This window comes from Nipponia nippon, unplaced genomic scaffold (genome assembly GCF_047370975.1).
Source record: "Nipponia nippon isolate SJK-2023a ecotype South Korea unplaced genomic scaffold, ASM4737097v1 scaffold_9, whole genome shotgun sequence".
Taxonomy (NCBI): Eukaryota; Metazoa; Chordata; class Aves; order Pelecaniformes; family Threskiornithidae; genus Nipponia; species Nipponia nippon.
This window is the reverse complement of record NW_028262413.1, coordinates 47,627,250-47,639,396: the sequence shown is the minus strand read 5'-3', so window position 1 is coordinate 47,639,396 and position 12,147 is coordinate 47,627,250. Positions and strand designations below refer to the sequence as shown.

At 39.4% G+C, this 12,147-nt stretch overlaps 1 protein-coding gene across 8 annotated transcripts in view; it reads right to left on the bottom strand.

Annotated features, from left to right (window-relative positions):
* MAP2K5 (mitogen-activated protein kinase kinase 5) overlaps window positions 1-12,147 on the bottom strand; it is a 140,837-nt gene that overhangs the window by 104,447 nt on the left and 24,243 nt on the right. For all 8 annotated transcript variants that reach the window (XR_015701397.1, XM_087744317.1, XM_087744318.1 and 5 more), the window contains 2 exons: window positions 11,271-11,319; window positions 6,148-6,212 (listed from right to left, as the gene is read on the bottom strand). Coding sequence is in view for 7 of the 8 variants with exons in the window: in XM_087744317.1 (XP_087600443.1) it covers window positions 6,148-6,212; window positions 11,271-11,319 (114 nt within the window). In the remaining variant the exon portion in view is untranslated. The remainder of the gene's footprint in view (window positions 1-6,147; window positions 6,213-11,270; window positions 11,320-12,147) is intronic.

Here is a 12,147-nt window from a genome sequence, read left to right as displayed (position 1 = left end):
GGCTGTGATTGCTGTCCATTCATTTATTTACTTTCACTGCAGCTACCATTCTGCAAAGGAATGGTTTTTGTCAGACTTGAAGGAGGTACTTTATCTTCATATGAGGCAGGCAAGTGATAGCCGGGGTCAAAAGAAACAAGTGAACAGCAATCACTGGTCAGTCTTGTTTAAACGGCAATGATAATATGCAGAAATCTGGTGGGGTATTTCTAACTTAGTCCAGCTATTATTGTTCCAGTGCTTTTCAGTGTGACTAAAAATAAAACAAAACAAAAGAAACAGAAAATGAATGTAGTCTGGGAAAGGAAATAAAGGAAAATGCCTCCGCAATTGCAACACAAGAATGTGGGGAGATGCCATTTTCAGACTTCACATGGCCACAGATTTGTTTTAACGCCAAACAAAACACTGAACCTGCTTGTACTTCCTTTTTTCAGAGCTGCATCGAGCACCAGGCTGGGACAAGCAACATGCATAAAATGTAGTGAGGACCTCCCCTGGAAAGTACAAGACAAATGAAGCTGCGTGGGTCGGCTGGCGGTGCTCCAGGCTGGGAACCTGCAGAGGTGGGCTCCGTTCCTGCTTCTGCCCCTGCTTCGCTACCTTGGGGAAATCGCCTCCCTCTCTGTCTGCGCTTACCCTCTGCCATGGGCAGAGGATGACACTAGCCTCCTTTGCAAAAGGGCCAAAACAATCTGTGAATGAAAGTATTTCAAAGAGCCGCACGTTATTGTATTGCCTATTCATACAGAAAAAACAGAAACGAATGAACAGAGGAGAGCAACAGCTCTGCTTAGATTTAGACTGGCTTCCCGCAGCGTTTGAGGTGCACGATAGTTACCCCTTTCGAAGAACAAACTGGGACTGAAGAGACCCTCTTGAGGGAGCTCCTTCATGACAGCAGCAGCGTCCTGCATGAGAAGCCATAGGACAAGCCACAAGGAGCAAACCTTGCTGAGCCAAAGCTCCTCAAGGCAATGTTAAACTCCGGCTGCTCCATCACCATTGCAGCGAACAGAGCTACATCACCTCACCTCCCTTACTCTCAAACACAGCTAAATCTCCTCCAGCTTCCTCGCTCCAGAACCGATGCTTTTCCCTGCTGATGTTAGTGGATCAGCAATACACTCGCACGGCACAGTTTGCAGGCTGTCTTGCAAGAGATAGCAACTTCCCAGCTGTCTTGCCATGCGCTATGTTTAATGTGCTAATGGGGCACCCCAAGGTTGGCTGCGATAGAGAATAAAGAAATGGGCATATGCTGGAATGTACAACTCAACCGAACAGCAAAATTGCTTGAGTAAATTGCTCAAACAAATTAAGCTTCCGCATTTACCCGTATTTTCCCTAGCTATACAATTCTTCTGGGCGGTACACATCATCAACAGCCACTTCTTTCCCAATTACTCAACTTAAAGTGAAGCCGTCTGGTTTAAGAGCATTTTGCTAAGATGATAACCGATTCTCCCTTTTCTTCCCTCTCTCCCAGATACTAGGTAACTTCGCAAATTAATTAAGGCATCATTGGGACTTTACGTTTATTTCGGCACACAGAGCGTTATAGCTTACTGCTGCTGAAGGCTCCTCTAACAGAATCCAGATTTACAAACCATACACAACACACATTTTAAGAAAACCCCAGACACACAAAAGGCTATACCATCCCCTAGAGTTCCTTCAACATCTCACTTCTCATTAGCTACAACTGCAAAGCAAAAACCAGAAAACATGAAATAAGAGAAAAATATTCTTTTTGCTTGGATGTAAAGGAAGGAAATAGTGATACTTCAGATATGCCATGCGAGAGGCTTCACAGAGTAATTATTTGCCAGAGATAAATACCTCTACTTCGTAATACTTAGGTTCACAATGCACACAGCTAAGGATTTTAGGTCTAAATAATTTAATGTAGCTACTCCTGAGACTGGCTGGCAGAGCGCATCCATCCCATTACAAACCAAAACCTTAACCTTCTTTCACTGAAGTAAAAAGGAGCAATCTTATCAAAACAGTCTCTCAGAGCTCTGCAGCCAATGATGGACTTAAAAGATGCACCACAGAAGCACACACTTTAAGTGTCTTTTGGACCTACCAGTGAACGATTTTTTTCAAAAAAAGCAATTTAAGTAAATACCATAGATGTGCTGGTATACAGAAGTTTTCTCCTGCTGTGAAGCAGCCCAAACTGTACATTCTCCATCCTACCAGCTCCTATAAAATAGTGGATAAAAAATTAGAAATTCCGTTGCAGAGCTGGAAGGTCGTGCATCTACCAGTGTAACAGTCTTAGGGCCCTCCTGTCAGGAAAGGTGCAAACCTCCACGAAATAATGGCAGCTGAGTTTCCAAAAATTCATAGAATTGGACTTACAACACTTTGTGGAAAGTGGAAATCCCAGTTAATGATGTCAACTACCTACAACAACGGGCAAACAAAAGACAGACACTAGGGCGCTTTCAGTCTTTGTTACAGCCGATTTCATTACTTTCTTGACAATCTGTACTCAAGACAGAGTACACGCTGCCCACTATGCACCAGTGGAAGAATTCTTGCTTTCTGATTCTTTGTATATTCAAAGACACTTTTTGATTATACAGTTTGGGATTATTTAGATGCTCTCACGTATTTTTGAAAATACAAGCAATCAGAAAGCAAGAATAATTAACTGTTTTTGCCGTATCTAACTCTATAACTGTTATCATTCCTTAATTAAGAAAAACAGTGTATCAAAAGGTAGAGGAAAAACAGGAAGTCAGACAACTATAAAATCCCTTCTTTTTAGAACAGGAAAAACATTTAGATTCAGCAAGTTCTCCCTAGAAATATTGCTATAAAGTATTGATTTTTTACCAGACTCAATTGACTGAAAAGTTGTTTGTATAGCAATATTGGCCAAGCCAATATACTGGAACAATTTTGCTACACACAGTAATCAAGTGTATTTCTAAAGTATAATTATACTGTCATAAAAATAAAGCTAAGATACCTCTTCTCCAAGCAATAAAACCGTTGCAGCTGTAAAGAACCCAAATAAATGAAATACATTTTCTAACTAAACATAGCGTCTTCCAAAGAGAACAAAACCACCTCCCCTCTCCCCCCTTAAGCCAAGGTTAGCATGAAAAGTGATCAATACCTCAATCTCAATAAACTATTTCAATAGTAGTTAATTCACGTGGAAAGGGAGGCTGAAAATTTTTGCTCAGCGACCTGCGACACGCTATCTTGTTTGCTGAATGCTGATAATATATCATTGCCATAATGGATATGACTTAGTATAAAGAGCTAGGAAGAAAGAAAAAAAGATACCACATAGACACGCTCGTTCTTTAGATTCAGATCAATACTACACACAGCCTCTTCTGAAACAAACCAACAGCATGGAATGCTGGAAGAGGAAAACAGCCAAACGTTGGCAATTAATTTTATTTGACAAATGTTCATTGATTTACTGGAATAAAATATATGTGGGCTGCTATCCATGACTAGTGCAATCCAGCTACCTGTAAGTATTCCATTTTGCAATTTCTTATTGGCTTGTGTAGCACAGATGCTCCTTTGGCAAGGGAGCAGAGGCTCCCCTTTATGAAGGGGTGATTGTTCCAAGGTAGGAAGTTCTGCGTGGTCTGTCCAAAGCACATCACCACGGCACGGTAACTGCAAACTCCCTGCAACAGCAGCAACCAGCAGCTCTCCAGGGATGAGAGTGCATTGGTACAACTCTTCAATCCAACACACCAAGAAACAAATTCGGGAAGATCTGAGAGGAAAGCATGGCTTAGAAGTCAGTTTTGGGAGAAAACTGTATTTCATGTTTACATTCTGCTATTGTTTGCGTTGCAAAGAAAGGCAAACTTCAGGAATGTGTAAAACATCCACACAAAAATGGTGCACGTTCCCTGGAGCAGTGCAGAATGACACTCATGCTAGAGAAAACACTGTCAAGTCACTGCGACTGCTAATTTAAAATACGAACGCAATAAAAAGGAAGAAGAAAGGCAGAAATATTTCCCTGATACATAAGAGGGCTCGTGTTTTTACAGGTAAAATTTTTTACTTTCTCAGATTGCAGGCACATGCAACACTCAACCACTTAACGAAGCGATCACGCCATCAGCCCACACAACGCAGCACACCAACGCAGAAGACGTGCCAGAAGTATTACACGTTCCCTCCTGTGCTGTTATCCTCTGCAACTTGAGTGTTCACATCTCCTCCATCACTCCTGCAGACTCTTACTAAAGCAGTAGTCACCACAAGAGAAAAACATTTTTGTAAAAACATTAACCAAAAAGCAGGCGGGTAACTATACTACCTTTCAGGAACACAAAAAGAAGTCAAGAGGTGCAAGTTTGGCTTTACATAGCATTTTATCCAAATTTCCCGCATGTATTTTATGAAATGTGAAATACACACTATGCACGTGGCAACATCATAGAAGAATGAGACATTTTTGTACTGCCTTCTGCATCTAAAAGCACTGTCTCATTGTACGGACCGTGCACAGGGAATAGAGCTGTTCCTTGCGAGTAAGGCACACAAGTTGACCAACAGACATTAAGGTCAGCAGATTCTCAGTGCAAAAAGGTTAGCAAAGCACACGTTCACTTGCCTTGGTTTACATTCCTTAGACTGTGGCCGCTGTAAGGCACAGGATGAACTGGAGAGACTTTTGGTACAACCTAGTACGGCCTTCTTAGGCAGCTCATGATTTTGCATTGCTAGCTCCTTATTTCAGCTACTTCTCTATGGAAAATAAGCCCAAATTGGGTAACAGTGACACATGCGGGTTCCCTCACTTTGTGGGATATTCCTTTTCCCTCATTGTGCCTCAAGTGCCTTCCACGGGGATCAGAGCACGTGGCCCTCCTTTGCGATGCTTCTCCCACCTACATCCACTCCCGGAGCCTCCATCAGTATGTGGGGAAGGGAAGCAACCTTCTCTAAATCAGAAAACACCAAGAAGTCACTGACTGAGCTGTAAACGTCAGCACTCTCTCTTCTCAAATCTTTCTTATTATGAAGTAAGAACACCGTTTCTCCAAGTTTCTTGGTCTAGGAATATCTTTCTACAAGAGGCCATCAATGAGATTTCTGAACTACGTTCCACCTACGAGGCTAACCTGATTTCTGAAGAGTCCGTTCAAAGACTAGATTTGTCCCTTTAAGGTTTTGGAAGTCCATTTTCATTAAACCTTCTGCAAGGAGACCGAAGCTAGTCATTCTGCAATGTTGGCAGCCAATTAGAAACTAGACTAAATGCACCGTAGCTTTTAAAACATTTTAAAAAAATTATTAATATCAAAGTTAAAATGTCTAAGGTATGAACAAAATCATAACGGGATGCTGGGTTACTGTATATGGTAAATAGCTCTCTGGAGGAAACCTTTATTACTCCCTCAGGGCTTTCTTACAAAGTATGGATTTCTTAATTCCTAGTGGAATATTTTTCATACACCACTGCAGACTATTAAGTACCAGATATTACATTATGTAGTTTAAACTTTGCACTATGCATGAGAAAGACTTTCCTGTCGAGCAAACTATCTCTCTGCTATTATAATCTTTACAATATTAAAATTAATACTGGCTGCAGGGTATAAGCTTCACTACCAAAATTTGGGGGAGTTTATCATTTAATACATTCATCAGCCCGTGTGTGAAGCTGCTCGTAAGGGAGGGAAGTCACTGCAACAGTGAAAGGGGTATTTACTAATTTTGAATTGCTAGAGAAAGGCAGAGCAATGGTGTCATCCCATCCCACCGGTGTCACTCAGCACTGGGCTAGCAAAGGGCGTGGTGAGCCAGCAAGAATAATGGCATTGCAAACACCGAAGGCAATTCATTACGCTTCAGGACATTTCAAGTTCCACTTGTGAACCATTAACATCTTACCCAGGAGGGATTCCAAGCTAAGTATTAAAAAGATAATAAAAATGCACCAGCCCTCACGGCACCCAAAAGCAGATACCTTGTAAATATGTAAAGAGAATTCTGAAAAAGTTTATATTAAGAATTTCTTTTATAATCTTTTCTGCATAGCAGCAATGGCCCACCTATATCTCACTACACATATGAAGGGGGGGGAGGAGGAAGAGCGCTGTTAAATTTTATTTTCAAAAATTTTAAGTGAAATTCAACACTCACTTGTAGACTGTGCCTCCATTGCCATGACCGAGGATGTCTCGATACCGTATGTCTTGTTCATTCATCTCCACAAGAAAGAAAGAAAAACAAAAGAGATGTCATGCTGTGGATGGAAATGTCAAGGAAAAGCAACTCTAGGCCATAAACAACAAGCAGTCTGGGTCATTTCAAGTTCAGCTGCAAGAACGAGAAGATCAATACAACATTTGCTGTCCAATTTATAAAAGACGATACCAAGGGACAAAGTGATGGAAAGTTTAATGACAATTTGTTTGCCTGGGTCATTTCATTAAAGTTTGATAAAAGGTGTCAAAATGGAATGATATAATATAGCTCAAGAGGGTCAGGTCACAGATACTGATAGGAAAAGGGTCTCCAGAACAGCACATAACCAAAGCCAAAGTTGGAGGTGAATGGAAACAATCCAACAGAAAACTGTCATCTTAAGTACGGCTAGAAAAGTTGATGATTTATCCTGGAATCGGCATAATTGATACTAATTGAGTGACAGTTCTGTCAGTAGGATTCCTTCGCAGTGCTTAATTTATATACCTTTTAACTAAAGCAAATATTCGGGGGAAAAAAAATGGTCTTGAATTGCTGTCCAATAAAAATAATTTTCCTTGAAATACACAACTAATTGCTTGCCTCCATCTTTTTGCTCACTGACACAACTCTCCAGATATGATGATATCCTCAGATATTTGAGCAGAAGCCTGATACAAGCACTGTACATTGCAAATGCTGGAATTTGGGATCTTTCTGATATGGATTTTTTTAAAAGCTTATTATACATCACCTTGCTGCGTGAGCAATTCAAATGTAAAACTACAGTTCAACCTTCTCCTGTACAAATACAGTTATACTGATTTTCCAGGTAAACCACGTATTAAAAAAAAATATCACTACAGACATTTTTGGAATGCATATGCATACTTGAAATTAAATATTTTAATGACAGTAAATTCTGGACTGCATGCATTTGCTATTCCAAAAGGATCTCCTCCATTGCCTGACCACTACAAGTAATAAATGTCTGGGCAAACCCCATTTTTAAAAGATATTTTGCTAGGCATTTGTTACCAAATCATTAACTTGTTTCTATTAAGTATTTATATTTGATGGGATACCAAGTTAAACATTTTACCTGAGTTGGCATGGCTGCTTGAAGACTTTCTGTCATTTTTGTGTGTTAAAAGGCATCAAAAACCCCCTAATGACACGTCTGCTCTGCTGTCACTGATGTGATTAGAGATCACGCAAGCACATCTGAAATAGCTTCAAATTAGCTGTTTCAAGTACCACGAGCACCACAGCGAGAGCCATGCAGACCTCGCCATAAGCTAACTATCTGTATTTACCCAACTTCTGAAATGGCTTTTAAAATTCAGTGGGGACATGTGCCCTTCAGTTACTAAGCCACGGTTAAGCGTCCCCTTTCATATGATGTCAGTGAAGATAACAGGAACTTTGCCCCTGGCTTCAACTGGAAGAAGTAAGTGATGGTAACAAGCCGAAACGCCCTAAAGAGTCAATATTCAGCATGTCTTACCAACAGAAAACGGAATATTTAATTGATTTAAAATAATATGGCTTAAGGACAGAAATTATGAACTCCAAAATTTGTGTTCTTTCCTTTCACTATCTGAATAAAAAGCAAAAGTAAGGAACTACTTCTCCTCTACACATTTCTTCCAGTGAGGTCAAAATCTCCCAGTTCTGAGAAAATTCAAAATACCTCAAAGCAGAAGTTGACTCTACATTATTACCTATTTGTAGTTAAACCTGGGCCAGATATCTTAAGAGGGCATGAAACAGCCCATTCAAGCATCAAGGCCTACGATGAAAGTGAAAATTCATTTTATTACTGAAAGCTATCTTTTGTATTGCAACAACCAGAAAATGCAAATAACGAGGGGAAAAAGAGACACCTCATAAGGAACAACAATTCATTAATGGGTTTTAAACTATATGAAGAATCTATATTGGATCCCTTGCTCTAAACATAATTTCTCTCAGACTGCAGTACTCATTAATTTAAAACACATACTGTGTTTAAGGAGTTCTGCTCTCCTAAGCTGGAGGACTTTAATTCTCCAGTCTTTGAGGTAACAACAAACATCTCTCTCCTATATTCCCAGCAATGTTCTTATAAACAAAACTCTTAAGAAAAATCAAATGAATCCACAAAGCTATGAACGTACTTGTATCTTTGCTTCTTGGGGGGGGGGGGGAGGAGAATTTTTTTGTAGTTACACAAGTTATAAGCAACAAATTGAGCAGAACCAGAGACAAAGCATTTTCTCTTTTCTCCTGCTTTTTGCTAACTGGTAAAAGGAGAGCGTTTTCTTCACACCACTCCCTAAAAGCCAGTGCCAGGAGCAGCGCCGCGCTGCGATGCCGCGCCGCGCGCGCCAGCCCAGCACCGTTTCTTGTCTCTAGGCACAAAGAGCAACCAGAAACCCAGGGTGAAATAGGAAGACTGGGGTGGAGCAAGTATCTGCCAGCAACCGATAGAGAGATAAAGTGTGATTTACTGGCTCAAATAAAGATGCCAAAAACCTGTGGTGATTTATTTATTTTACTGGGAAAACTGGATTCTGAATCATAAAATGATAACATAATAACAATGAACTCGACAGTATGGACTGGAATATTAAACCCGCAAAACCAAGTTTGATTGGATGCCAATATTAACAGAATTAATGAAAAAGCAAACCAGACTTCAATTACGGATCAGCAAACAAAACATCCCTTGCTTATACCTGCTGTTTTTGAAAGAAATCAGCGTCTATCTCTTGCAAATCATTAAAAACAAAATGCTCAATTAATCCTTATTTTATATGTAGAGGCCTGACAGAGGCAAAGTCCTATACCTTTGCTTTACGAATCGAAGCAATAATGGTTTCAGAAAGCAGTCACACTCTATGAGCAGACAATTGAAGAGATTTAGTAAATCCCACTTTATAGAGCAGAGACTAATCGGAAAACACAAGCCAGTCAAATGTTTCTTATGAACTGTTGACACTATATCAATGCTGAATCAATTGGTGGCATTTACTCTGAGTGACAGAAAAGAAATAAATATTTATATCACATCACCTATATCAATGAACCTAGGCAGAAAGCTATTTCTAACCTGTCAATATTTGATTATCTTGAAGAATCATGTCCCCTTCTTTTAATGATTAATATGAATTCCTTATTAAACCTAAATGGAAACTACTAGAGGAATATCATTATGAATGCCTGAAAGCATAAACTGCCAAAAAATAATAAAAAATAATAACCCAACCCATATTTAAGCAATGATAAGTGTGACTTAATCTCCCAAAAGGAGGAAAAGTTAAAGTTACAACTAGAAACCTATTTCCAGTTAGGCATCTGTGACCAAATTTTGCAGAACACAACGCAGCATAACAAAAAGCATTTTCTCTTGACAGAACGCAATATATTTCCTATCAGAGCAGTGTGACTAAAAGGTAGTATTAAAACTCATTTTTTATTTTCTTGGTTTTCTAATGCGTTTAAGTAACAATTTTTAATATCATAGTAAGAGTTTTGGTTCTTTTATATCCTTCTAAAATTCTACTACGCAGGAAAGAAATCTGTAACAATCTATCGCAGGGCACACAAAACGCTCATTTCTATTACTTAGAGCAGATAAAATGCCAAATACAGTTTGTGGACTCAATCACAAAAAGATGGCTTTTACTCACGTTCAGTAATTCTACTTTAAAAAAAATTAGTAATATCGGAGTAATTATCAACTTCATTTTAAAAGTTCAGAAGCACGCTGCTGGTACTTACATACTTTTAAGTTATCCAGAGAAATATATAGTTTAGCTACAATTTTGAAACGTTAATAAATCTACCTGGTACGAATCTGTGAATATTAAACTATGCCCGCACGTAAGGAACGCTGACAAGTTTAAAAATACATTTCCAAGCTGTATTCAAAGGATGCAGTGCCAAATAGGCAAGGCTGCAATACTGGGCTGTTCGACTCCCGTTTTAGAGGGGCACTCTCATCTATTAGACCACAATGTTACAGGTGATACTGAAGGACAAACATGAAGACCTGCCTTTATCTTCTTGACACGCTCAACTACAACTACTTGATTCATGAAATGCCAATGAGGCTTGGAGAGGTCATTGTGTGAAGGCACTGAATACGCATCTGAGATAATTAAGATTTCAGCCTTCGAAACATGGAGGGGAAGTGAACAGCAGTTAAGAAAATCAATAAGAGTCTTTTATTTGCAGTGACACAGATGTCTCAGTCAATAGAGCCTAATAGGCAAGCTTGATCGCAATGGACAGGTGCCTGCCTCCAAGGCTATCAAAGGGCTTTCACTATGACAAACATTAAAACATATTTATGTTGCTGCTGAAGAATACGGGATTCTTTTAAGGTAGTTTAATTTAACAGTGTATATTTAATGTCATTATGCTACTGCAAGCCTGCTCATACATTCAGCTCAAAATGGGTACGAAATGATTGCTCCGTTTGTCCAGGACATCCACTTGTCCATCAATTGTTACATTAAACCTTTCACTTCTGGGTGCAAGAATCTGAATGCCTGGAGCAGGAAGAGAAAGCAATAAGACAGCTTTCTACAACTTTGGGGTAATTTTTGTTTTAGTTTTTTTTGTTTGGTTGGTTGGGTTTTTTTTTTTTGTTTAGGAAGCTACAACATAAGGTTACAGAACAGTTCCTTGCAAGAACCTGCTAAATATTTAAGTATCTACTGCCCTAAAAAATACAAAGGTCATTCTAACTGAGCAGTTGACTTAGTTATTCAAAATTGATTAACTTCCTTCCCTGAAATTGTGGCAGCAGTGCAACATGTGTGAGGTACTTCCATCTATCTGGAGCTAAATCTGATTAGCACATTTTGAGAAATGGGAAGCAAATTGCTATGCCAATCAAAGTAAATCAGGACACATAACTCATTCATATCATGAAGGTTTTCATGGTCCATCCAGTTCTGTATTAAAAGAACACATTACAACTAAATGAGCAGTAAGCATCTCTCCACCTATTTGTGGTATGCCAATCACTGCAGTATTAGGCAGTAACAAGACATGCATGTAGCCGAGGCTCAAGTCAGTGCACCTACCTGGCCATTTGCAAGTATTTTCTTCAGCTCTGCAGAAGACTTTTTTAAGCTGAAAGAACAAAAGGCAATTATTTTTAATGACTGCCATTTCACTCTACAAAATGAAGTGAAACCATAAAAAACAACAAGCCATCAGGTTAAGTTCATGGTTACATATTCTGAATAGATTTAACTTTAGCAACGCTGACTGATGTTCAGTATAGCCACTGCTCAAACTGCGGGCAGCAGAAATGGAGAAGCAATGAACATTTAAGAAAATCAATATATTTTTCACCTTTACAAACTAGATTTTTTTAGCTACCTGACTATACTGCCCTTTGAGATACAACCTATTCTTTGTGAGTTCAAAGAAGAAAAAGAAAAAAAGATACCCTCACACACCAGGTGTTCCAAAAAACAACAGGAAAATAAGGTTCACATCTAGTTTTCAGGAGCCTTACCTTGTTTTAAAATCCCTTAAGGCATTATTCCTCAATAATTTCTATAAACCTGCCACGGAAGGGTGTGCCATTGATGACGCCTCACTACCTCAACTGACGGCAGACTGGAGCACGGTAAGCAGGTGAGTGCAACTCCCGATTTAAGCATCTCGGGGACATGCCTAAATGGAGGGGGGTGAGCCCAGATTGCCATGTGCATCCATTCCAGGTCAACTTGCTGCTGCTGCAGTCCCTGTGCTTTTTCAGGAGAAACTACTCATCTGTCAGTAGTCTTACATTAGGCAAAATGACCCATATTATTTTTTTCTAGTGAGAGAACTTTAACAAACCACAACTATCAGCATGGTGTGTTTGTAGGTAAAACTATCGATGGGTTCAAACTACTTCCACCCACTCGCAAAATACTGCTTCACCTCCTTTCCTGACAAACTCTGTTC